At 45.9% G+C, this 27,301-nt stretch overlaps 1 protein-coding gene across 1 annotated transcript in view; it reads left to right on the forward strand.

The window, feature by feature from the left end:
- The window catches only part of OLFML2B (olfactomedin like 2B), a 33,545-nt gene extending 6,468 nt beyond the window's left edge, over positions 1-27,077 (forward strand). Inside the window, exons 3-8 of the mRNA XM_048498453.1 lie at positions 12,834-12,941; positions 15,697-15,849; positions 17,846-18,071; positions 21,068-21,667; positions 23,991-24,167; positions 26,114-27,077. Of these exons, the coding sequence (XP_048354410.1) occupies positions 12,834-12,941; positions 15,697-15,849; positions 17,846-18,071; positions 21,068-21,667; positions 23,991-24,167; positions 26,114-26,715 (1,866 nt within the window). The 3' untranslated portion in view covers positions 26,716-27,077. The remainder of the gene's footprint in view (positions 1-12,833; positions 12,942-15,696; positions 15,850-17,845; positions 18,072-21,067; positions 21,668-23,990; positions 24,168-26,113) is intronic.
- The last annotated feature ends 224 nt before the right edge of the window (positions 27,078-27,301 follow it).

Raw genomic sequence — 27,301 nt, forward strand, 5'->3', positions numbered from 1 at the left:
GACCTGGCTCCCCTCCCCATCCCCCAGGGTGGCGTCAGGCCGCCTCCAAAAACCTCCCTCCTGGAGGGAGGTTTTTGGTAAACAGCGCATTCCTGGCGGCGCGGTGCGAATGGCACTGCCGGGAATGCGCTGTTTTCCCCGTCCCTCTCCCACTCACCTCCGTCGCCCTGCTGGCCTCCTAAGACCCTCCCTTGCTGTGCTCCGACCCCTGGAGGTCGGAGGGCAGCGTGGGCGGGTCTTGGGAGGCCAGCAGGGCGACGGAGGCAATGAGGTGAGTGGGAGAGGGACGGGGAAGAGGCGGCTCCTCTCTTGCGCCGGCCTCTTTGGGGGCCGCTCGCACGCTCTCGTACGCTTTCTGCAGCTTTCTGCTCGCACGCTTTCCGCAGTGCGGAAAGGGCCCAAGAATTGGGTTCTCTTCCTCATAGTAAATCCCTATGGTGGTCATGTGTCAAATGCAAAGGGTAGTTTGGCCCTGTGTTCTTCACTGAGTCTAACCTCTCTTCCTTCATTCTGCAGTCCTTTTTTCATAAGTAGAGGAAGATATATAATCATATCACCTACTATGATGGCCGCACAGAAGTTTTTCAGGGACTACCCAGTCTTTCAAGATGAGATTATTTTTGACAGGGGATTGAAGCTGAGGAATCCTGCATGCAAATGTGAACCTTTCCCTGAGTTCTGGGCTCTACCAGTAATGCTGGAATCAACTAAATGTATATCACAAAAGCATAAGAAAGTAGAGACTGGCAGGCATATTATGTGGCCATGAACTTCTGCCCTGATTGACTGAAATAAGATTGCTTTCACAGTGTCTGTAGCCTGAAAAGGAAGTCATTGGCGGAGCAGCCCTAAGCCATGGATGCTGGCTTGTGATGGTATTGGCACGGCCCCAGCGTAGCTAGCCAGCATACTGTGCTTTCTCAACAGAGAGAATAGTTTTTGAAGCAGACCCAAATTGAGCTGAGGATAGCAATTGCTTTGGAGTTCATGTGACACGAAGACCTACCAATCACATGGTAGGCCTTGAGGTACAGAATGGCGTGTTGATGACGCTCCTATACGGAACGGCATGGTGACGATGCTCCCATGCCAGTCATACATGGAAGCAGCCGACCAGTGCATGCTGACATACATCCCCGATGTCACATTGTTCCTCACTCCTGTGCAAAACACAAGTAGGGAAGGAACCAATGAAATACAGCACCCTCTGCTGTTAGGAGGAGTTAACACACCCTGTAGGACTAAATTCCCTGATTCTGGGAGTTCTGCAGATGGCAGTTCAAATCTCTACTTGCACTCTCAGGCCAGCAGAAGGGAGAATGGTGACTTCATTCATACTGTCAAGGCAGCTCAATTTGAAGAGAGAGCCTGTAGAGAAAGATTAGGGCCTCATCTAGGATGATGCCCAGGGCAAGGGAAACTATTCCAAACAGCAGTTTTTCTGCAGGAAGGGGGACCACAGAAACTAGGTGAGGTGTAAGGAAGCACATGTCTATACATTCATAGAAGCCATTGCTATCATCTCCCCAATAATCCCCTAAGGGGAAAGTACACAGGAAACACCTCACAGGCTCTGCAGCATTCTTCGAACCTCATCCCCAGATGGGCACAAAGACAAAAGATGCAACTTGAGGCATTTGAAATCCTTCAGTGGCCCCAGTGTTGAGCCCAGCCATACAGACTGCAGAGAAGAGCCATGAAGCATGTGTGAGTTTCCTTCATGGAGCTAGCTACAAAACAGGCGTTGATGGAGTCTCAGCTCTCAGCTGTTCCATCAGACCTAGTCACTGGGATTTCGCTCCTCATGCTCCAAGGTTGTATTATTGTCCCTTATAATTTTGTTTAGTATCTCCCCAGGTAGCCATCCCTGAGCAGCATTCAGGAGATCCATCACTGTTACTTGATGCTAATCATCCCAGCATCTTCTGGCCTCCACGCTTTGTGTAGGCTGCATTGTTGATGACACACCAGTAATGATGGTGTGGGGGAGTGAACTCAACTCTGCTCCCTGTTGCTTGAGTACAACTGTGCAGGACCCCCTCTGCCCCCTCCCAGGGTGAATCTCATGCTGAGGACAGCTGAGGCTAGTCATTGAAAAAGAAGGTTGGTTTTTATACCCCACCTTTTCCTCTACCACGAGGAGTCTCAAAGCAGGTTACAATTGTCTTTCCTCCCGCCATCTCAAAAGACACCCAGCAGGCTTCATGTGGAGGGCTGCGGAATCAAACATAGTTCATTACATTAGCGCCTTCCCTCATGTGAAGAAGTGGGGGATCAAACCAGACTCTCCAAATGAGAGTCCACTGCTCTGGACCGAATTACCAGGCTGACAGTGGGAGTGGGAATCATTTCCTTTCTAGCAGATCCCACTGCAACTGGGACTCAGCTGTGAAACAATCCAAGCTGGCATTGAACCGCACTGGGAATGGAGTTCTTAAAGCAAGCCAGAGGAACAGAAGTTTCCAACTTTCTTGGTCTAGGAAGGCTCTGGTGCCTTTAAAAGCTGCGCTAACATTATGACTTTTAAAAAGTCACATTCACAGAACTGAGGCTCAACACATTCCCTGGAGTTGCACCAGGGAGCTGCCTTTTAAAGAGCTGCCAGGGCCCAATTCTGCTCAGTATTGGGGCATGAGAGAGGAAGGTCTCCCTCCCTGTCGTTTTCCCAAAGCTGAAACTGCACTAACAGGCACTGTAGGGAATTCACATCAGGTCCAGGGGATGATATTTGTATCTGGGTTTAGTGATTCTGTACCGTGAGGCTCAAACTAGATGCTGTTGCTTTAATGGGTCAGGTTTGCGGAGCTGCACCCGACTTGTTAAAAGTGGTTACATCTAGTCTGAGCCTGGCTTGGCAGAATCGCGCAGTGATCTGTCCTCGTCCCTCTGTGCTTACATGAGAAGAACAACTGTACTGATCAATCAAACAGCTCGCAACAGTGCAGAAAGCAAGCTGGGACTGGAGGATTGGCCACTTTGCAGCAAAGCAGCTGGCCGTATTCTGTGATGTAAACTCAGCAGATGGTTTGAACTGCACTGCAAGGGAGAGTCTGGTCCATCCTGGCCCGCTTGCCGCTTGCAAAGGGCCGACGGGAACAGAACAGAAGCGCGTAATGTTTTGTGGTAGTGACAGACAGCAAACAGGCTTTCAGCATCCCTGCATGGGGCTCTTGCCTATTCCCCTTGTGCAGAGTGGCCCCTGTGTAGGAGATGCTGTTAGCAACAGTCGGGGGAAAAAGAGTTATTAAACCAGGGCCTGGTGGGCACTTTACTGTGGTTTGGGGTGGGTGGGTAAAGAAATTTGCTCAACTCCATGCTGCGCATCTCCCAAGTAAAGGGGTGGAGGCTCCAGTTCAGTATTTGTGTCCTGTAAGGGTTCTGCTCACAGCAGTGTTTTCAGTACTTTGTAGCTCATTAAGTTAGACAGGCAGTTCTCTCAGGCCCCTTCCGCACACGCAAAATAATGCGTTTTCAAACCACTTTCACAACTGTCTGCAAGTGGATTTTGCTATTCCGCACAGCTTTAAAGAGCACTGAAAGCAGTTTGAAAGTGCATTATTCTGAGCCTCAGACTGTTTCTCTGCATACAATATGAGGATGATCCTTATGGGTTCGTCATACATGGCTAGTGGTTATGAGCGGTGGACTCCAATCTGGAGAACCGGGTTTGATTCTTCACTCCTCCCCATGAACGACCAATTCTTATTTGGTGAACTGCTTTTGTTCCCTGCTCCTGCACATGAAGCCTGCTGAGTGACCTTAAGCTAGTCATAGTTCTCTCAGAACTCTCTCTGCCCCTCCTACCTCACAAGATGTCTGTTGTAGGAAGAGAGAGGGAAGGGCATTGTAAGCCGCTTTGAGACTCCTTGTGGTTGAGAATAGTGGGGTATAATCCAAACTCTTCTCCTTCTTAAAGCAAGATGAGTCATTTTATCTTGATAGTTTCCACCTGGTCTTTTTGTTTTGAGATAAAATCAGAGCCCTTTTGGGACATCGCACATGTCAGGGGAGTGCAAACCACGTGTTGATCCTCACAATATGTACAACAGCCAAGTTGTGTGAACAGGGACACTTCATATACTTACCATGCATGTACAATACCTGACCGCTGTTTTTGTCAGGGTTTACATTCATGTGTGCCGAGCCATGTCAATATGCATGTTTGTCCCTCTTTACACAGCATGATTATCTGTTGCAAGGAGAGTGGAGTGGGTGCAGAGGAGAGCGACGAGGATAATTTGGGGCCTGGAGACCAAGCCGTATGAGGGGAGGCTGAGGGACTTGGGATTGTTTAGTCTGGAGAAGAGGAGTTTAAAGGGGGGGGGGTATGATTTAAGTAATTGAGAAGGACAGGGAGCTCTTCCTGTTGGCAGCAGAGGATGGAACTCTCAATAATGGGTATAAATTAGAGGTGCGTATTAGGAACATTTTTTTACAGTGATCAGTGAAATTGGCTACCCAGGTAAGTGGTGAGCTCCCCCTCAATGGGCAGTCTTCAAGCAATTGCTGGACAAACACTAGTCAGAGATTCTGCCATTAGGCAGATCCTGTGTTGAGCAGGGGGGTTAGACCAGGGGTCTGCAATCTGTGGCTCTCCAGATGTTCATGGACTACAATTTCCATCAGTTCCTGCCAGCATGGCCAAGGGCTGATGGGATTTGTAGTCCATGAACATCTGGAGAGCCGCAGGTTGCAGACTGCAGGGTTAGACTGAATGGTCTGTATGGCCCGTTCTAATTCTATGATTCTAATGTGTTGTCCCGATACACCTGGTTGGTCTGTGTAATCGTAACCTCTGAATAGGGCTAAAGCAGTTTACAAATCTGGAATAAAATTCAGTGAAGCAGTAGCATAAAAGCAATTTAATTATTCCCAAAATGCCCAGCAAATGGCAATTGTGAAGACTTGATCAAAGCAGTGAAAATTGCAGTAAAGCCATAAAATCAACATCCGATTAGAACCGGCTGTCGCATCGAAACAAGAATCACGATCCATATCAGTGTGAACAGGGTTCACTCAGTTGCTCGCCCTCTGCCCAAGATGTTCGGAAGAGCCAAGACTTCAAATCATTCCAGATGGCCAGAAGGGGAGAAGTGAAGCAACCCCGACAGGCAGTGCACTCCATTATTTAGGGGCAGTAACTGAGAAGGCTCTCACCTGGAGGCTTACCAGCCTTAGTTTAGATGCAAGTGAGCTCACAGAGCAGGACACTGTTGGTAGATCTCAAGTCCTGGGTTTGTTCAGGGGGGGTGGGGGTGGTGGAGGTGGGATTCTTTAGGTGGCTACAATCTTGAGCTTCTTAGGGTTTTAAAAGAAGAGTTTGGATTTATACCCTACCCCCTTCTCTCCTGTAAGAAGATTCGAAGGGGCTTACAATCTCTTTTCCCTCCCCCCCCAGCAAACACCCTATGAGGTAGGTGGGGCTGAGAGAGTCCAAAAAGCTGTGACTAGCCCAAGGACACTCAGCTGACATGTGTTGGAGTGCACAGGCTAATCTAGTTCCCCAGATAAGCCTCCCCAGCTCAAGTGGCAGAGCGGGGAATCAAACCCAGTTCTCCAGATTAGAGTGCACCTGCTCTTAACCACTACTAGAGACACTTTAGCTCGGGCTGAAAACAAGTGGGAAGCCACTGAAATCAGTATAAGTTTGGCCGATCGCAGTTGTGATGCTCGCCTCATTTTGTACCGAAAAGTTACTGAATATTCTTCTGTGTACGCAAAGTACTCTGAGCACTTAGAAAACATGATATTAATGCAGACTGTTTGTTTTCTTAGATAACAAGATATTGTATTCCGGCCTGCTAAAATTAGACATAAAATCGTTCTGTGTGAAGGTGCCTATTCTCTTTTCTCCAGTGGAACGGGGAAAATGTTTAGCAAGAGACTGCTCGGGTGGTTGGATCCTGATGATCCATTCTGCTACCAGAGGCAGTTTCCTCAGGAGGAAGGAACATTTTCCTTGATACAGATGTCTCTGTAGAATCCAACCCCTGTTGTTTCTGCTTTCCTCCTAGCAGCCCCCTGCTGTGCTTTTAATGCTTCCTCCCCATGGAAAGCAACACTGTTGAGGGAAATTGTGTACGTGGCAGCTTGAGATAGATGTGGAGGATCTGTGCTGAGTGGTGGGGGCGGAGGACGGGGTGGGGGGAGAAGAAGAGAAGAATGCTTCTGGGGGTGGGGGGAACCCAATATTCTTTCAGATTGCCTTTCCCATCTGGAAATAAAATATCTTTTAAAAAGTTTTTGAAGCACCCTGAGATGAATGTTGCCAATTTGCATTACACAGATCAGTGCAACAACTCTTTATTAAAATCTTATTTTGCAAATCAGTCTTTGATTTAGCTGGTCCCAACATCTGCAGAGGCTGTGTGCTGAGAATGGTCTTGTTAGATCAGATCAAGATTCCATCTAGTCCAGCCTCCTGTTTTTCATCAGTCATCAACCAGATGCCTCTGGGAAACTCACAAGCTGTGAGTGCATAGAGATAACTTTTTCTCCCTCTCCCAAAATACCTGAACTTGGGAGCACCCCATGAAGATGATGGGCTAGAGATTCAGAACAGGCTAAAGGGAGTGCTTCTTTACTCAGGCCCCTTCCGCACACGCAAAATAATGCGTTTTCAAACCACTTTCACAACTGTTTGCAAGTGGATTTTGCTGTTCCGCACAGCTTCAAAGAGCACTGAAAGCAGTTTGAAAGTGCATTATTCTGCATGTGCAGAATGAGCCTCAGTGAGTTATTAAAATGTGGGAATTGATATCAGAGGATTTAGTGATGGCTACGAGCATCGATGGCTTGGAAAAGGAGTGGACAAATTCATGGAGTGAATACAGCCATCAGTGGCCACTAGCCACAGTAACTAAAGGGAACCTCCACTTTCAGGGACAATAAACCTCTGAATACCATTGCTGGGAGGCAAGGACAGGGGAAGGCCTTCCAGGGCAACTGGTGAAATAGGATGCTCAACTAGATTGACTAGTGGTCCGATCTGGCAGGGTACTTCAAGATATGCTGCCTTGGGCTGTAAAGAGTCCTTTGCATTTCCTGCTTTCCTTCCCTGTGCTCCCGTTGCAACCGCCACTTTGCATTGTCTGCCAAACAGCTTCCGAGACTCTTTGCAAGGTTAGCATCCTTAGTGCTGCCCAGATAGAAGTCTTGGAATCTATCAGTTGTGTGTGCTCATCATGGTCATAGTTGGCTTGCCTTTTTTTTCCAGTTTCATGAGACTTTGGCCCTTTCTGCACAGCAAATGTATAGTGGGTTGCAGTCGGGATAAAGTAACCCGTTTTCCTGTTTCCGCGTTTGCATGCATCCATGCAGGCAGTGATTGGAACCCACAGAAACAATCCGGGTTGCTGTCACCCTTTTGCATGGAGGCGTGTCTGTTTTTTTTTATTTACCTCCCACTTATGCGTAGCTATGAAGGCATGCACAAATGAACTCCTACAGCCATACTGATGTCTCACGATACCACGATACGACCCTTTTTGCCTGCGTGCCTATGCAGATGTAAGCCGGGAAATTGGGAAAAGGGAAGCGCAGCCGAATAAAGTGCCTCCTGTCTGGCTGTTCGCTCACAAGCAGCTGCGACCCAGCCTTTTTTAAAAGATAGTGCGATTCTCGAAAAACCCAGTTTGTGGGAAATAACATGGGACAGACTCTCTTTAGGGGTGAGATCTGTGCGAAGTTTCCTCCCAAAACGGGTTTTTTACTGTCCTTAATTCATGTTTATTGGCCTGTGCGGAACAGGCCTTTGATAGCCAAAGACTTGTGTTATATATTTTCTTTTGCAATATTGTTCCTGAAAGTCTTGAAACTTGCTCCCTCTGCAATTCCGTGTCCTGATTAGGCTCCAATGAACCATAATCTGGCTAATGATCTGACCAGCAATATCTCCGTTGTTCTTGAAACCACCAGTTGATGAGCAGTTTAGCCTTGTGCTGAAGAAAGACTCTTGTGTGGTTCAAAAACTCCCCCCTCCCCCAATACAGGGAGAGGGGTTGAATCTTACTGTTGGGCTCAGCCAAGTTTGAGGACTTCCTCTAGCACAAGAAGGATCGTTGGGCTGGAGGAAATCCTAATCCTTTGCTGAGTAAAATAGCGGAGTTCAAGCCGCCATTTTAATCTTCTACATAGTTTGTGGCCAAAATAAAATACTCAGCGTGCCTTTAGTATATGCTAAATAAACATATGAAGTGGGAGTTCCATGTCTCTCCATGCAGGAGACATCTGCTAAAGAGCCAGGATCAGTTATGGCTTCCCAGCACCATGCTTTCAGGGTTGTGTGCCCCTTGGCACCCTTGTATTTTGGATGGAGAATGAAACAGCTCTTTTGGAGAGGAGTTTGTATCTCTCTCAGCTCTTAAATAGGAATGTTTTGTCCCAGTCAAATGTACTGTGTCCTCCACTGGTATGCTGATTGTAGGAGCTATGCAGAAGGCAATCGCATTGGATGCCATAGCACCTACTGAACAACGTCCATGATATCAGTAGCATAAGAACTCGCTGCAGCATGGAGGAGGGAGGAAAGGATGAGTCCTGCTGGAACAGACCAGTGGTCTAACTAGTCTAACATCCTTCTTTATGCAGTAGTCAACCAGTTGCCTCAAACGAGAGAGGCCAAGGTCTTCTGTAGAGTTGTCTACTTGCACTGGTATTCAGGGCTTTACTAGCTTAAGATGTAGAGAGCCAATATGGCATAGCGATTAAGAACAGTGGACTCTAATCTGGAAAACTGGGTTTGATTCCCGACTCCTGTACCTACCTCACAAGGTGTCTTTTGTGGGGAGAGGAAGGGAAGGAGTTTGTAAACCACTTTGAGACTCCTTGCAGTTGAGAAAAGTCGAGTATAAATTCAAATTCTTCCTCTAGAGGTTTCCTTTAATAGCCATAGATGAACCTATCTTCCATGAATCAGTCTAATCCAGGGGTGTCCAACTCTGGCGCTTCAGATGTTCATGGACTACAATTCCCATCAGCCCCTGCTGGCATGGCCAGCAGGGGATGATGGGAATTGTAGTCCATGAACATCTGAGGTGCTAGAGTTGGACACCCTGGTCTAATCCTTTTTAAAAACGCTCTGTCCCTGGGGCCGTCTCTGTATCCACTGGCCATGAATTCCACAGTTCATCTTTGAGAAGTCCCACAAGGGTGCCTCAAAGCTGTATTCTTAGATTTTTCCATTTTGAGAATGAGGATATTATATTGATGAACTTGAAAGATCCTCCCTGGGGACAGCATTTGGAAATGCCATTGATTGTGTATGTGTCAGGTCACACTGGATGTGCTTTGTGGCGGCAAGAGCGATTGAGTGATCTCAAGCCCTGGTTGCGCTTCAACTTGATAATAACCGGTCATGTGGTTTGGCTCTCCACTCACTGCATGCCTGCCTTGCCTTGCCTGCTTCTTCCCATGCTAATATATTCAGTTAGCATTTTCTTTTTCTTTGCATCTGCACATATTGGAGCCACATGCTCTACTTTGATTTCTGTCAGTTGATGAGCAGGGGAATCTATGGCGTTTATTTGCTCATTGACCTTGTCGTGCACGGGTATAATGCAAATGATAGAATAGTTATGTTGGGAAAAAGAAAGAAAGTGGCAGTGTTTTTAAAATAAAATGGGCTCTCCTCTTTGCTTCTGGGATAGGTAGGTAAAGACTAACCCTGCTTAGCTTCCAAGATCTGATGAGATTCGGCTAGCCAGGACCATCCAGGTAAGAATGAAGCTGCAATAAGCTACCATTAAATCATTTACCCCTTTATTTAGAGGTCTGTGAAACCATAGAATTGGTCACTGAATTCAGGTTTTCATATTCATGAGCACATTTAGGAAAGTCTCTCTGTAACCAAACCTCTGGATGGAACTGTCGCTCACTGGTTGAGCATGTGGTTTATTCAACCTCTGTAATCTCAATTCAACCTCTGTAATCTCCAAACCAACTCAAGTAACATGGTTGAGAGAGTAACTCCTGATCACACTCATGCACCATGCAGGACCATAAGAGCATTGGACAGCGTCAGCTGTTCAAATAGATCTTGCCCCATGGCCTTATCTATGCAGTTGTAGCATGCCTGAGATGTGCTGTAATTTGTCCAAGGAGCAGCAGTGGTTAAGAGCAGGTGTACTCTAATCTGGAGGAACCGGGTTTGATTCCCCGCTCTGCCGCCTGAGCTGTGGAGGCTTATCTGGAGAATTCAGATTAGCCTGTGCACTCCCACACACGCCAGCTGGGTGACCTTGGGCTAGTCACAGCTCTTCTGAGCTGTCTCAGCCCCACCCACCTCACAGGGTGTTTGTTGTGAGGGGGGAAGGGGAAGGAGTTTGTAAGCCCCTTTGAGTCTACTATAGGAGAGAAAGGGTGGATATAAATCCTCCTCCTCCTCCTTCTTTGTGACACGTTTGAAGCCTGGCTCTAGAGGACGTTGGGTCTCCATTGTTGCCTGTGCCTTTTCCTAGGCCTTCCTCGAAAAGCAGCCAATGGTGGCCAGCTGCAGCAGAGATCCCTGTTGTCTAGGAATGGCACCCCGTTTGAGGACTAATTCGTAAAGCTCCCTGAAGAGGGTTATGCAAACATCCTTGGCTCTATTCTTCAAGCTGGGAAAACTCGGAATGAAGCGATCCAAGATTGCCTTGTGCCAAGCACAATTTGAAGCAATTTATCACCGACAGTTTTGAGATTCACTTAGCGCTGTGGTTTTCTTTTTCTGCTTTGGCCTGAGATTCAAAGTTTAATTCTGTTTTTTAAAAGAAAGCCTTTTACTGCAGCGTTAGTTGACCCAGGGTCAATTCTAACATAAGGTTTTCCAGCCTCAGTGTGGAATTCTCTTAGCTTCATAAAAGCAAAAGGAAGTCATCTTCATACTGTGGATGTAGAGGTATATTGGAAAGGCTTGTTCATGGAGAAAAAGAAAACCTTTAACAGGTTTTACTGTTATAATATGTTCATAATTGTATAGAAAATGGGAAGAGCCATTGGGATTTTGTTCTCTCGCCTTACTGCCATCCTTGCTGGAAAGAATCCAGCAGAGAACCAGCATGGTGTAGTGATTAAGAGCAGGTGCACTCTAATCTGGAGAACCGGGTTTGATTCCCTGCTCTGCCATTTGAGCTGTGGAGGTTTATCTGGTGAACTAGATTAGCTTGTGCACTCCAACAGATGCCAGGTGGGTGACCTTGGTGAGTTACGGTTCTTCTGGAGCTCTCTCAGCCCCCCCCCCCCAACCTCACAGGGTGTTTGTTGTGAGGGGGGAAGGGAAAGGAGTTTGTAAGCCCCTTGGAGTATCTTTATAGGAGATAAAGGGGGGATGTAAATCCAACTCTTCTTTTTCTTCTTCTTCTTGTATCTGCTGGTTATCATGGGGGAGGGGGGACAAATAGTATTACCAGCCTCCTGGAGGGGTCTGGAGTTCTGCCAGAATTACAATTGATCTTTTGATCAGTTCCCCTTGAGAATATAGCAGCTTTGGAGGGTGGTATCAAATTCCCTGTGAGCTCCCTTTCTTCCCTAAGCGCCACCTTTTGGAGGCACTGCTCCTAAATCGCCAGGAACATCCCAAACTGGAGTTGGCAACCATAGGGTCAAACTACATGCTCTTCTGCTTCTGGGTCAGCTCTGGAGCCCATGAAGACCATCTGCCATTCATATACATTTTAGTGTTTGGAAATCAGAGAGTCCTTGTTTTCCTTGTTAGCATGGATTATAGAGACGGTCTGACATTGTTTCTAAAATCATTCAGCATACAAAGTGATCTTCGCAACAGGCCTGAGGGTAAGCTGGGTTTTCTAATCTGGAGAACCAGGTTCGATTCCCCACTCCTCCACCTGAGTGGCAGGGGCTTACCTGGTGAACCAGATATGTTTCCGCTCTCCTACATTCCTGCTGAGTGACCTTGGGCTAGTCACAGTTCTTTGGAACTCTCTCAGCCCCACCTACCTCACAAGGTGTCTGTTATAATGAAAAATTGTATAAAAACATATGAGGAAAGGAAAGGAAAAATGTTAGGAGTTTTATATAAATACATGATTGAAGATCAAGAATTTATGGTAAGAGTTATAATGGAAAAATGGCAAGAAGATGGCGTAAAAGACATAGATTCTATAAAACAAATAATAGACAATATAAATAAGATAAAAATAGAGAAATATGTAGAATTGGAGAAGAAACTAATATCAAAATGGTATAGAACACCAAAACAGTTGGCATATATGACAAGTGGACTCAGCCGGAAATGTTGGCATTGTGGGGATAAAAATGCAATTTATACCCATATGTGGCTGGAATGCCCAGAGGTAGAACATCTGTGGGAAAATGTTATAATGTATATAGAAAAATATGTGAATGTAAAAATAAAGATAAACATAGATCTATTATTTATAGGCATACTGGATTATACAATAATAGAACAAAGAAAGAGAAAGCTATTCAAACTAATGATTAGAGCGGCCCACACAGTAATAGCATTGGGATGGAAGAACAAAAAAATCTGGACAATGCAGAAATGGTTGGAATATATATGGGCACAAATACAATTAGAAATTTTTGACATAATGTCAAGAAACCAAATATGGCAAGAAAAACAAAAGGACATGAAGTGGATCTGGACTGAATTTAAAGACTGGTTAAATGAAATTGGAATCACAGAAGAAACCTGGATAAGAAGATTCGAAAGAATGGACCTGCTGCTGCACATCTAAAGAAGAAAAGAAGAGGGGGGAGGGGGAAAAGGGGGGTAAAAGGATATGGAGGATGAAATATAAAGTATCTACATGTTAAAGCATTCTGTAGGAAGTCACAGGTGATCGATCTCACTGTTGATTTGTTCTGTTTTGCAGTTGGCAGCTGTCATCGATATGCTGGAAGGCGCATTCTACGGCTTAGACCTGTTGAAGCTGCATTCCGTCACCACCAAGCTGGTGGGTCGAGTGGAGAAGCTGGAAGAAGTAAGGGGCCTGCAACCTCTTCTATGGCTTGTTCTTGTAAAAAGCAACAGCAGTCCCCTCAGCCACCTTTAACGAAGCGACCAGCTCTGTGGCAAGAGCTGCTAGACACACTCTGACCTCCCAGTGGGAGCACCTGATCCTCCATGCTGACAGAAGTACCCCAATTTTACCACCCTTTTGTGATATGAAACCAGGCCTTCATGCTGGACATTGCACTGCGTTGGCTATTCCTAGATATTGAACTGTGCTGGATATTGCACTGTTGTTGAATTATTGTGATCATTGGCAACTGCATTGGTTTGTCTAGACTGGAAAATCCAGTTGCTGATGATTGCTGTCATGCAGTGAAAATGCAGTATCCAACAAAGTGTAGATACAGTCCAGATCTTCCTAGATCCATCGGTGTATGTATAGAAGGCTTCCTTCCTTCCTTCCTTCCTTCCTTCCTTCCTTCCTTCCTTCCTTCCTTCCTTCCTTCCTTCCTTCCTTCCTTCCTTCCTTCCTTCCTTCCTTCCTTCCTTCCTTCCTTCCTTCCTTCCTTCCTTCCTTCCTTCCTTCCTTCCTTCCTTCCTTCCTTCCTTCCTTCCTTCCTTCCTTCCTTCCTTCCTTCCTTCCTTCCTTCCTTCCTTCCTTCCACGCACATTTATCCCGGCCTTCTTCTGGGCAAACTCAGAGTGGCTGACATAATTCTCTCATCATCCATTTACATCCAACCTCGTGAGATAGGTTAGGATAAATGTTCTGTGGTCACCCACTAAGCTTTATGGCAGGATTGGGATTTGAACTCAAACCTCTTTTGTCTCAGTCCAACACTGTACCATTCAGGGGACTCTCAAGGAGACTCTTGAAAAGGTAGAGCGTAAGCAGCAGGTGGGAGCAATCCTGTGTTTTCATTCAAACACGTGACTCCTGAACATAACGGTACCTCCCTTCTACTGCCTCTTTGACCTTTGTTCAGTGTATGATGAGATTAAGACTTTGTCCCCGAGAGAGGCTTTCTCTGCATGCACAGTTTACCACAGGTTTTCCCAGTGGTCAAAACTTGTGTCTTGGAAACATTTTCTGTCAAGTCATTCTTCACGCCTCCTTTTCCCCACATTGTTTTGGGTTTTCTCCCTCCTTGTCTCTTCAGCTGCATTTGTATCACACGCTATCGCTGAAAACATATTATTTCTGATGGTGGCGGGATGTCGTCTGTGTTGCAGAAGAACAATGCCCCCCCCCCTTTTTTTCTTTCGCGCAGGCGCTCTGATGTTATTGCACAATTACATTTTGAAGTGGCATTTCAAAAATGTCTGAGAGCCCCCATTCAAGGGGGGAGGGATCTACTCTTGAGAGCAGTGTGCTTCCGCACTGGCACATTCATCTCCCCCTATGCCCCCACGGGGGCACTTAGATAGCAGAGGGGTGATGTTGATGGCATGTGGTAGCAGTTACCCCCCAGCATCAGAACGCACCACTGGATGCCATGCCAGCATCCCAGGGCTCCTGCTCCCATCAGTGTAGGAGGGTATAGTGCAGTGATAGTGAACCTTTTCGAGGCTGAGTGCCCAAATTGCAACCCCAAACCCACTTATTTATTGCAAAGTGCCAACACGGCAATTTAACCTAAATACTGAGGTTTTGGTTTAGAAAAAACGGTTGGCTCCAAGGCGCGTATTACTTGGGAGTAAGGTTGGTGGTAGTCTGTGGCTTTGCATTGAAGCAACTGTGCAACTCTTCCAACGGGTGAATCATGACCCTAGGAGGATTTACTTAGAAGCAAGCCCCATTGCCAGCAACCGAGCTTACTCCCAGGTAAAGGATCGTGCTTTAGTTCATTGCATGAAAATCAGTGGGATTAACAGCGCTTAACCTACACTGCTTCCCCCAAACTTGGTCTTAGGTTTAATGCTAATAATCGAGCCCAGCGGCCCAGGCCAGCCTAGATATGGGGGGGGGGGCACGTGCACACAGAGTGGGTTCTGAGTGCCACCTCTGGCACCCGTGCCATAGGTTCGCCACCACTGGTATAGCGGGAGCAGCCCGGAGGCATGACTATGGGAGGGGCCGATCTTAGCTCCCTCCCAGCCTTTGCCAGCATTACTCTGGAGGCCGCAGTTGGGACTTATGTCACCTTTTTGGATGGTGTAGGTCCATTGTGGCCCATAGAGGCTTCATGGTAGGGAGATTTTGCACTTTGTGAGCCTCCACATACCGTAGGGTCCTGCTGCCTCCCATTTGGGTGGGGCTGTAAGTCTCTATTTCTTGATAGGGTTGAGCACCGATAATTTTTAATTGGTAAATTTCAAATTTTAACATTTTTGGTAAAGCCGAATAAAACTGATAAGTGAATGAATGAATGGGGTGAATGAATGAATGAAGGTGTTCGGTGGAGTGGAGGCATAAAGACCTTTTCAACATGATCCCGCACTCAAGGGACGCTTACTCGGAAACAGATTTTAAAAATCATGGTAAAAGTGCTTGTGAAAACAGTGGAGGAAAAACGAAGGGAAATTTTCCGGAACCTGCAGAATTAAAACAGAAAAAAAACCTAGCATTTGTCTTCAAGACGTGTTGTAAATAACTTGTGTGGAAAAAGCCAGAGTGTTTACAAGAGAGTACACCAGTAATGCAACTGAATCTTGGGGTCGACCAGGAGAATGTTGGCTTCAAAAATACAAAATACAAGCTCCATTATAATGGAAAAAAGTCCTGCATGTGTGCTATGCACAAATTACATTGTTTCTTTTCTTTCTTTTCCATGTGCACCCAGGACCAGAAACACAAGACACAGAAGGCTGATGAAGTTCTTCAGGAGCTGAATCATAAAGCTAAGAATAATTCATCCTTTGGGATCTCCAATGATCTCGCTGACATCCAGAGTTTGCTGCAAAGAGATGCTGCAGCTGCCTATACGCTCACTGAGGTGAGGCCTGAACAGAAAGATTCTTGTTTCCTGTGTCGTTCTCCCTCTCTGCCCCTTAAGGACTAGAAACTTGACGGGGGTGGGGGTTAATAGAAACTTGGAACTCTGAGGATATTGATGCTGGCCTGCTATCAGATTTATCAGAGAAGCTGATGAGATGGTCTTTTTAAAAAAGATTCCTGAAGAGTCACAGGTTCACTTAATAGAAAGGTAATACCGTATATACCGGCGTATAAGACGACTGGGCATATAAGACGACCCCCCCCCCCCCACTTTTCCAGTTAAAATATAGAGTTTGGGATATACTCGCCATATAAGAGTACCCGGCATATAAGACGACCCCACACTTTACAGATGATTTCCCAGGGTTCAAAAGTAGTCTTATACGCCAGTATATACAGTATTTCACTAGCTTGCTAACTTCCCTTTCTTTGTGGTTTTTGATAGCTGAAAGTAGTCCAGAGTTTGGACTGAAATGGTGATTCAGCCTTGCAGAAAGTATCAGTGGTGTCTTCTTCTTCAGTCATGGACCCTTTAACCATTGAGGTTGTAGGTGATGTAAAAGGTTTTGATCTGGGACCCTGGAGAGCCACTCTAAGGCCCCTTCAGCACATGCAGAACAATGCACTTTCAATGCACTTTGCAGCTGGATTTTACTGTGCAGAATAGCAAAATCCACTTGCAAACAGTTGTAAAAGTGGATTGAAAGTGCATTATTCTGCATGTGTGGAAGGGGCCTGAGTCAGGGTAGATGAGTTTGAGGCATCTTAAATAAGGAACTGTTCAGCAATAAAACTTCTGCTTTGGTTTATTACTTAACACTGGAACTTTGAATTGAGCTTGGAAATATGCCGGAAAACAGTTGTGTAGCGGTTTTAATAAACAGAGAGAGATGTTCCTGTCAAGGAGCCCCAGCTAAAATCTTTTGCCGTAATATTTGGAACAAGTGTTTGAAGTTTTGAAAGCTGTTTGCAGGCATGGTGCCACGAATGTCAAACACGAGGTAGAAAATGGGAAATCCAAAACCCAGATCTGAGATCCAGAACGATGCTGAGCTGTATCCCTCCACGACACCCAGGAAAGCTTGCAGCTTCCTCCAAAGAGCCATTTAAGTTGGATGAAGTGGGAGAGAGGCTTCCGATTTTGCTGAGCAATCTGCGGTGATAGGATGCACGGTCGATCATGATGGATGAGAAAGTAGCAAAAAAAAGCTGCTGAGAGATCTCTTGAGAGACTCGCGATGTGCTTTCTGTCCCACTGTCTGTGCTTCTTGTACCTACCAGAACAACCAAGGCAGTTTCCCTACAAATCAACAGGGAAACCAAGCTGGAGATGAGTCAAGCCCGTGTATCACACTTAATAATAGCCAAACTGTTATTTTGAAAAGTAGTGTCCCTCAGGGTGTGTGTGTGGGGTGGGTGGGGGTGTGTGTGTGTGGGCGATCATACAGCCAAGGATAACTATGACTTTCATGCCCTGCTTGTGGGCTTTCCAGAGGCATGTGACCACCCTGTAGGAAACAAGAAAGTGGAATAGGAAGAACGTGAGTCTTATTTATGTTTTCCCTTCATTTCTTTCTTTAATGCCCTGCCTTTCTCCCCAATGGGAAGCCAAAGCAGCTTACATCTTACATCTTACAAAGCAGCATACAAAGCAACTTACATCTTTCCTCCATTTTATCCTCATAACAGCCCTGTGAGGTAGGTTGTCCTGTGAACGTGTGACTGGCCCAAAGTCACCCTGTGAGCTTCCATGGCAGAATGGGGAGGCCTTGAACTCGCGCCTCCCAGATGTCATGTCCAGCTCACTCTGAGCCACTACATCCCCTACCACTGGCTCATTCGTGGTCATTACCACTTGTGGGCTTTCTGATGGGCCTGTTGGAAACAAGAAATGGGACGATGGACCTTGAGTCTGATCCAACTGTGTTCTTATGTTCTTTGGCATATGTGTCCTCTGGACCACAAAGTGATGTGCTCTTCTGGCTCTCTTAAAGGAAAAGTATGAAGATGAGTTCCTGCACGATGAAGTGGTTTCTCAGCACATCGGCTCTGATGAGTCCTTGCACTATGCACCCCACGTGCCAGATGCAACAAAGCCTAAGTCCACTTTGCCAAGAAAGCTCCATGTCAGAAGCAGGTCTCCCTCCCGGCCCACCATCATCCGCGGGGTCACGTATTACAAAGCCAAAGACACGGAGCTGGAAAATGATCTTGATGAACGTGAGTTGTCCTGTCAGAACTGAGGGTGGTTATAAAAGCTGCTCTTTCAAAATTCCAGATTCTCAATAAACATTTGCCAGTTATCGGCAGATAACTACGGATGTTTAACTTCAGAGTGTTATTTTAAGGTGAGAAAAAGGTGCCAAGCTCTGTGATGCATGTAGCCCAGGGGTCTGCAAACTGCAGCTCTCCAGATGTTCATGGACTACAATTCCCATCAGCCCCTGCCACCATGGTGGCAGGGGCTGATGGGAATTGGCCATGGTGGCAGGGGCTGATGGGAATTGTAGTCCATGAACATCTGGAGAGCCGCAGGTTACAGACCCCTGATGTAGCCGATTGTTTTATTATGCATTTTGAAACATTCTTTCCCATATGAAAACCCTATAACAGGGGTTACTTTTTGAGCATTGGTGTGTCCTTCTCCTGTGCTACTAGAAATTCTGGCCCCTTCCGCACACGCAAAATCATGCATTTTCAAATCACTTTCACAACTGTTTGCAAGTGGATTTTGCCATTCCGCACAGCTTCAAAGAGCACTGAAAGCAGTTTGAAAGTGCATTATTCTGCATGTGCTTAATGAGCTTCTGTTGCTTTGAATAAAAGCCTATACTTACAAAAATAAATAAATACACATTTGCCAGTTTGCTGGCTTTGCATATTTAATTTGCATAATATATATACAAATTTGCATAATATATATACAAAACTCTCTGTCTCTCTCTCTCTCTCTCTCTATATATATATATATATATATATAGAGAGAGAGAGAGAGAGAGAGAGAGATTGCAAACCATATAGGCAAAGTAAATCACAGCTGCATAATATGTGCAGAGTAAATCGTACTTTGCATATTTTTCATACATCTCACTGATTTCCTCCTCCCCTGACAAACTTCCAACTCCTCCTTCATTCTGTTCTTGGGGGCTCCCCTGTCCCCCAGGGGCAGCATTTGGTGGAGCATGTTGGGCTCCTGCAGGAAGTAGGAGGGAAAAAAGTTGTTATGCACAGACAAATATTTTAATCCAAAATGATTTTGGGCAGGATCCAAGTCACTATGTGGGTGCAGCCACAGAGCTCAGGTGCTCTCACGAGTTGTTCGATAAAATGTGATGTTGTTGGATATGAGTTGTTGGATAAAATGGGTCATCAGTTGTTGGATAAAATTTGATCCCATCCAGAAGGATTTTGGAGTCAGCAAAGAGTTTTCTCCTGTGGTCCGGTAACCCAGTTGATGTTGTAAAAGTGCTGTCAGGTCATAGCCAAGTTACGTTGATCCAGTATGGTTTTCAAGGCAAGAGATATTGTGGTGGCTTGCCATTGTCTGCCTTTGCGTAGTAACGTTGGACCTCCTTGGTGGTCTCCCATCCAAGCACAAACCAAGGCCAAGTTCTAAACAAGTACTAACCAAAGTTAGGTCTTGAACCCTAAGCCAAATAAACGAACGCTGTAGTATTGATCAGTAGCGTTTATTGATGAGGCATCGAAGCACCAAAGCTTGGCAAAGCCAGTTCTGACAAACCTGGCCTTTGCCATCCCCTTTATCCCCATTGCAAGTCCCCCATCCCACTTTCCCAAGAAATTGTGACAAACAGTCCCAGGAACTGAGGCACCCCAAGGTCAGCAGCAGATAGTAAGGGAAAGCCACCTGGCTTCCTGCCCCTACGAGATAATGGATGCAGCTCTGTTTCTCATGGGACCAGGGTGTCAGGAGAAGCCTAGTTATCTACAAAGCATGGAAAGCCATAAAGATCAAGGAAAGATTCCTTCAGGTGGCAGTGGTAACATATAGTAGACTGGTTACATATATCCTTTAGCAGCATTAATTTGTAGCTTTAGGCAGCTATGTTGAGTTACGAATGCATCTTAACCACATAGATACAATCCCCCGACACCTACTTAGCTTCCAAGAGCTAATGAGATCAGGCTAGCCTGGACCATCCAGATCAGGGGATAACCCAAATGAAGAGAGGGAATGTTTGCCCTCCTCTGCAGGGGCGACTTCACCTGCTGAAGGAGTCAACTTATCTCGGCCTTGCATGTTCCTTTCAGCAGAGCAGCTTCTCTTGATCTCAGGCAGCCTGGGGTCAGGGTTGCATTGGGGCTGCTAAGTAGATGCTTTTGCCTCCACCTAGTGGCTTCCATTTCAGTCTGAAATCCAACATCTAATATACTTATTTCTGCAGTTGCAGTCACTCTCAACGCTTGGATTCCTTTGCACAGAATCCAGATTTAAAGTTTCTGCTTAAATATTAGAGTGGAGAGATGCATGCATGCAAATGAATGCTTTTCTCTGATTCTCAAGGTCCGTTTAGGTCTGAGGAGCTGGAGCCGAGTAAACGAGTCCGGCTGTTTGCAAGGAGGCACAGGTTCTATCTGTCCTTCGCTCCATAAAACAGCCTATTGGGGAGATTCTAGCTACTTTTTCCTGGTCCCAAGTGCAAGTTCTGTTGGATTGGGATCAGAATCTCCATGGGTTATGGTAAATATTCCTATGGAGCCTGATCTTTAGCTCTTGGGAAAGCAGTTCACACACTACAGTTGTGGAACATGCTGTCAAGTCACAACTGACATATCCTGTAAGGTTCGCAAGGCAAGAGATGTTCAGTGGTGGTTTGCCCTTGCCTACCCTGCATAGCAATCCTTGGTGGTCTCTCATCCAGGTACTAATGAGAGATGACGCTGCTTAGCTTCTGAGATCTGATGAGATGGGCCCGCTTGTGCTATCATGCACTATGGCTAAGGTATTTTAAGTGAACAGCCAGATAGTTAGGAGCAGTGGATTCAAGATGGAAGCAAGGTTAGGAAAAAACATTTTGCCGTGTGCCAGATGAGTTCTAGGAAGGATGTGGTAAGAGAATGCACGGGGAATGCCTCCTATCATTTATCTGAGGATAGCCATTTAGATTGGTTCACATGTTCCTGGTGTGAATTCTTTCCACACCTTATGCAGGAGAGAAGCATGACTCCCGTTTCTTGCTCTATCTCTTTGGTAGAGGATGAACTTTTCAGTGGTGAAAATGCAATTGATTTGCTGATTGAGGACCAGCTGTTGCAGCACAACGACCTGCTAAACATCCCCACAAGGAAGCCGTTCCCAGTTGAAGGACCACTTACTGTCCAAAGCATTGATCTTACAAAGGAACCTGTTACGCATGCCACATACACTGGAGGAGGAGCTCCGACAGCCACTACCGAGACAAAGATGCCCCCATTGTCCCCTTCCATTGTTCCTCCTTCTGTTGAACCCAAACCTTGGTCTACCTCATCAGTTGTCTCTCCTGTCAGCCATCATCCACCAACTTCTCTGAAAACCACTGCAGCAGTTGAAGACACCTCAGTGACTGGGTCATTGGGTGAGAGCATCCAGTGGACAATGAAGTCAGTGGCTCAGGCAACCACCCAGGCTCCCACAACAGTCCAGAGTACAACTACCACAAGGCCGCACACCACTAGGGGAGCCACAGTTGATTTCCAAGCAAAAGTGATGGCCAAGCCTAGTTCAACAGCCACCACCAAAGCTGTGACTTCTCCATCCACTACCACCACCACACCAAAAGAGGGCTTTGATGAGGAAGATATCAGAAACAGCATAGGTGAGCTTATTTTTTCTGTCCTGCCTTTTGAATTTCAACTTACAGGTAGACCTGTGACAGCAGAGTTATTCCAAGTGGCATGAAAGGGGCACATGTCTTGGGCCCAGCCTGAAGAGAAGTATAACATATTTTGACAATTGGTTGTGGTGGGCTGTCCGGGCTGTGTGGCCATGGTCTGGTAGGTCTTCTTCCTAACGTTTCGCCTGCATCTGTGGCCGGCATCTTCAGAGGTGTATCACAGAGAAAAGTCTGTTTCACTCTGTGTCTAGTGAGAAGGGAAAGTTTAGTGAGAAGGGAAAGTTTATTTTGACAGTTATTATGTTTTATTTTAGGTTCAGGATAAGGAAGCAAGGTTTCAAGGCTACGAACGTGAAGTGAGATAATGGCTGCCTAAGAGGAGAATTAAAGAGGACAGCTGGCCGGGCAGAGCGGTCCCAGTTTACTCTTTGTCTGTCTGTCTGTGGCATAGTAAAGCACACTGAGCCATTTTGAATGCTGCTGATGGGGAGGGAGAATAGTGAGTCTGGTTGGCCGCAGCCAGGAGATGTTTGACACTCCAGCTTGGAGTAGAAATATTCTCTAGGGTTAGATTCAGATGTCATGTTTCAGTGGGTAGAAGAATATCTGCTGACAGAATGCAGGCCTCCTCCTTCCCTCACACACACGTCCGTCGCCGTCTGAAATGCCTCTGAAATTGTTTTGGGAAGGGAGGAGATCCCTGAGAACAAAAATTTAGTAGCATTTTTGCTGCCGTTGGATGTGTGTATGAGAAAATCACACTCTGTGAGCACCTGTTGAAATATTAGTTTGGATCCAACCCTGTTTGTTTAGCATGAACTTGGAATTGTACCTGCAAATAACCTTGAAGCTCCACAGCTGTTCTTAGCTCCCGTTGATGCTGTGGAGGGGAGATAAGCATAGTTCAGGAAATATGCTTCTCCAGTAGAAATAACAAGTTTCAGTACCACCTTGGATGAGTTTGATAGTCTGGCTGAGGGCTAAAGGGCACCATTGAGTTGCAACTGACTCATAGAGATCCCATTAAGTTCTACCTTCTGGGGTTTTCAAGGTAAGTAATGGGTTGAGATGCTTTGCCACTGCTTCTTCTGCATAGAAAAAGAAGAAGAGTTTGGATTTATATCCCACCTTTCTCTCCTGTAAGGAGACTTAAAGTGGCTCGTAAGCTCCTTTCCCTTCCTCTCCCCACAACAGACACCTTGTGAGGTAGGTGGGGCTGAGAGAGTTCCAAAGAACTGTGACTAGCCTAAGGTCACCCAGCAGGAATGTAGGAGTGCAGAAACACATCTGGTTCAACGGATAAGCCTATGCCACTCAGGTGGAAGAGTGAGGAACCAAACCCAGTTCTCCAGATTAGAATCTACCTGCTTTTAACCATTACACCATGCTGGCATAGTAGCCATGGTCTTCCTTTGATGGTCTGCCATTCAAGTACTAAGCATGGCAGACCCTACTTAGCACATGAAAAACAGAAGGGAAAACAAAACCCAACCTATATAATAAGCTCGGAACCAAAAATGTTCTGAGAAAATCAGAAGGAATAATTAAAATTAAAATTTACAGCATTGTTTATTGCAGAGTCTTAAAGAACAAATGTTAAAACAATGTTGAACGCTTAAAATTGCAATAATTAATTAGAAATTTGAATTCAAAGATTAAACCCCAAAACATCAGATTGCTTGCACATAACGTCTTATATGGATTGACCTGACATATTTTGACCTGATAGGGCTCCTTCAGAGGTCAAACTACATACACACAAACAGTACTTATCAAACAGTTCAAAAAAAGTCCCAAAGAATCTAGTAGAAAGATTGATCATGAATCTCCAGTCAAGTGTAGGTCATCACTTCCAGGTAGTCTTTGAAGAGCTTCTATTATAGATGGCAATGAAATATCTATCCTTAACTGAATGCAAATTCACAGAAAGTGTGCCAGTGCAAATCAAAACCATTTTTGGTTCCTGACTCCACTTAGCTTCAAAGCTCTGGCAATATGGGCTAGTTCCAGCTATTAGGCCTGTGGACTGAGGGCTACCCAGAGGAAATAGCACCCAACAGGGGAGCAGATGAGCCTGTTAATTTTATATTGCTAATCACACTTTCTTATTGCTGATCTGCAGCTGTATCCAGCATTGGCAAGCCCCTGTTTTCCACTTGAGATATGGAGATAACAGTCGCCTTTTTGCAAGGCTGTTGTAGGAACACCTGGTCTAGTGTCTATATATGAAGCACTGTGAACACTTGACATGTGTTATGTACCATGCTGAGTAGGGTTATTCTTTATTCCTCTACTTCCCCATCAGGCCAGTGCAAGGATACCTTGTCCACCATCTCCAGGCCTACGGTCCAGAACACCTACGGGCGGAATGAAGGTGCTTGGATGAAAGATCCACTTGCCAAGGACGAGCGAATCTATGTCACCAACTATTACTACGGGAATACCCTGGTGGAGTTCCGGAACTTGGACAGCTTCAAACAAGGTGAGCTGTATACTGTGAACTGAATTATTCTGCTGCTGTATGTGCCTAATGGGAGGGAGGATCTTTCTGGTCTAGAAAGGAGGAAGGTGGAAGGTAAAGAAGTCCAGTAGAGCCAGGAAGGAATTGGAGGAGGAGAAGGTTATGCAGCAGGCTGGTATTGACATGGACTTTGAAGGAGAGGTGTTAGAAGCTTGCAAAATGGAGGTGGTGGTTGAGAGGACCAAGAATGGTCCCAAGAGGGACAAGGCAATTAAGGCTGCCTGCACATTCCCTGAAGATCTTTCCTTCATCTGCCTGGTGAGATTGTTGAACAGCCTGCTCTCCATAGCGAAAAATTCACACATTCTGGAGATCTGCCAAAATTCAAATGTTGAATGCAGATTTCAAATGACAAACTTTACCTAAATTATTCAGTGTTTAGGAACCCAGTGATCCCTAACAACTGTCCAAATTCACTCCAGCATGCTAGTCTTGAAGGTGCTGCTAGACTCCTAATCTCCTACCACAGACTAACATGGCTGCCGTTCTAGAATTTAGCCATTTGCATCTCTTGGTGGTCTTGATTTTGGTGTAGAGCAAATATGTAATCAAATAAGCTGTCCAGTATCAGAAATTAAATGCCATGATGTTAGACCCAGTGATCTGCTTGCACGAGGGTCACAGATCTTCCTTGCTTTCCCCTTCCCCTAGAGCCATGGTGGCGAACCTTTGGCACTCCAGATGTTATGGACTACAATTCCCATCAGCCCCTGCCAGCATGGCTAATTGGCCATGCTGGTAGGGGCTGATGGGAATTGTAGTCCATAACATCTGGAATGCCAAAGGTTCGCCACCACTGCCCTAGAGCAGTCCCTTCTGATCCCATGAAAGTTGATTCCCAGGGGTGCCATACCCATCTGGGTTATATGGGTCAGTGAACTCCAGGGAGAAAATAGAAGGAAGCAAAATCACTTCCTCTTCCTTCTTCTGCCACTGCAGCTCTGCTACGTGGTAGAAAGGGTGATTTTTGTTCCCTTCTGTCTCCATACTGCAGACCCCACAGCTGCACAGGTGTTGAGAGGCAGCATAGTGTAGTGGTTTAGAGTGGCGGACGCTAATCTGGCGAACCAGGTTTGATTCCCTACTCCTCAATGTGAGTGGCAGACTCTAATCTGGTGAACCAGGTTTGCTTCTCCACTCTTGCACATGAAGCCTGCTGGGGGAATTTGGGCTTGTCATAGTCCTTTCAGAACTCTCTCAGCCCCACCTACCTCACAAGGTTCTGGGGAGAGGAAGGGAAGGCGTTCGTAAGCCGCTTTGAGGCTCCTTATGGTTGAGAAAAGTGGGGTATAAATTTAAACTCTTCTCCGTTACTCCATGCATGTTCTGCAACCCTGGGTGAAACATTTCCATTGACCATTTGCTGGATCCATTTGCTAGATTAGGGGTCTGCAACCCACAGCTCCGGAGCCGCATGTGGCTCTTTCAGCCTTATACTGCGGCTCCACGTGGCCTGGAGGTTGGAGGGTAGCGTGGGCGTGTCCCTCCAGCCCTCCAGAGCAGCGCTGGAAGGAAAGGTGAGTGGAGGGGCCTCTCCGGTTTGGTAGATCTTCGGGGCTGTGGAAAACCGGTCCAAATGGCTCTTTGGGTGGTAAAGGTTGCCGACCCCTGGGCTAGATCTAACTGATTTAACTTATCAGATACTGTTAATATCAGCTGTAAACACTATCAAATGTCAAATAATGAAATGAAGTATATGGCAAATATTGTGGTGGGGGGAGGCATTTGGGAAATATTTGAATATTATAAATTAAACTTTTAAAATCACAGAGGAGAAATTTGGGGAGCGAACTAATCTCAGGCTCACTCAAAGAGCATGTCAGATTTTCAGGCTTCGAAGTAAACCGCTAACAGGAGAGCAGTTAGGTTTGCATGCATGAATTAATTCTGTTATCTCTGGTCTGAAGGCCGATGGAGCAACTCTTACAAGCTACCCTACAGTTGGATGGGGACAGGTCATGCAGTGTACAATGGCTCCCTTTATTACAACCGGGCCTTCACTCGCAACCTCATCAAATATGACCTGAAGCAGCGTTATGTGGCCGCCTGGGCTATGTTGGACGATGTAGCCTATGAGGAGGAGACTCCGTGGCGGTGGCGTGGGCATTCTGACGTGGACTTTGCTGTGGATGAGAATGGCCTGTGGATCATTTATCCGGCCATCAATTATGAAGGCTTCAGCCAGGAGGTGATCGTCCTCAGCAGACTCAACGCCATGGACTTGAGCACTCGGAAGGAGACCACCTGGAGGACGGGCCTACGCAAGAACTTCTTCGGCAACTCCTTTGTCATCTGTGGTGTCCTCTATGCCGTTGATAGTTACAACAAGAAGAATGCCAACATCTCCTACGCGTTCGACACCCACACCAACACTCAGATCATCCCCCGCCTGCTTTTTGAGAATGAATACTCCTACACCACTCAGATAGACTACAACCCCAAGGACCGCCTCCTTTATGCTTGGGACAATGGCCATCAGGTGAATTACGACGTCATCTTCGCTTACTGAGGACACACCAAGGACAATTCGAATGGGCCACTAGCACCTTTTAAAAAAAATAAATATTTTTTTATTGTATAAATCAAAGAATAAATGATTTTTGTTTCCTTTTGGAAAGTTAAGTGGATTGTAGATCAGTCCACAGGCCAAAGTTAACCCTTTTTATTGTGGGCATAACCTTTGCTTCTGTTTTTATACTAAACATGCGGCCTCCCATGGGACCATGGAAAATTATTTCTTTGCCAGTGCAAACTCCCAGCGGAAGACGACCTGTTCTGTTGTCTTGTTATTGTAACACGAGACTTGCCCTTAAAGATGAGAGCCTTAAAAAAAAGTTACCATTTTTTATAATAAAATATCAGTTGTTGAAACTCTGTTAACTAATCGTTATTATTTCTGCTGTTGTGCGTTTTTGTTGAATCAGCCCATGTTCTCTGTAGTTTTAGGGGTCCTGACCCAAATTGCTGTTCTCTTAACTAGAGAGCTCATGCCACAACTCAGAAAATAGAGCTCCACCTGTTGAATTATAAAAGCAGCACTGAAGGATGCGTTCTCTGGTGTTGGTTCCCAAGAACCAGTAATCCGGCATCAGTTT

Source organism: Sphaerodactylus townsendi, linkage group LG05 (genome assembly GCF_021028975.2).
Source record: "Sphaerodactylus townsendi isolate TG3544 linkage group LG05, MPM_Stown_v2.3, whole genome shotgun sequence".
In the NCBI taxonomy this organism is placed as follows: domain Eukaryota; kingdom Metazoa; phylum Chordata; class Lepidosauria; order Squamata; family Sphaerodactylidae; genus Sphaerodactylus; species Sphaerodactylus townsendi.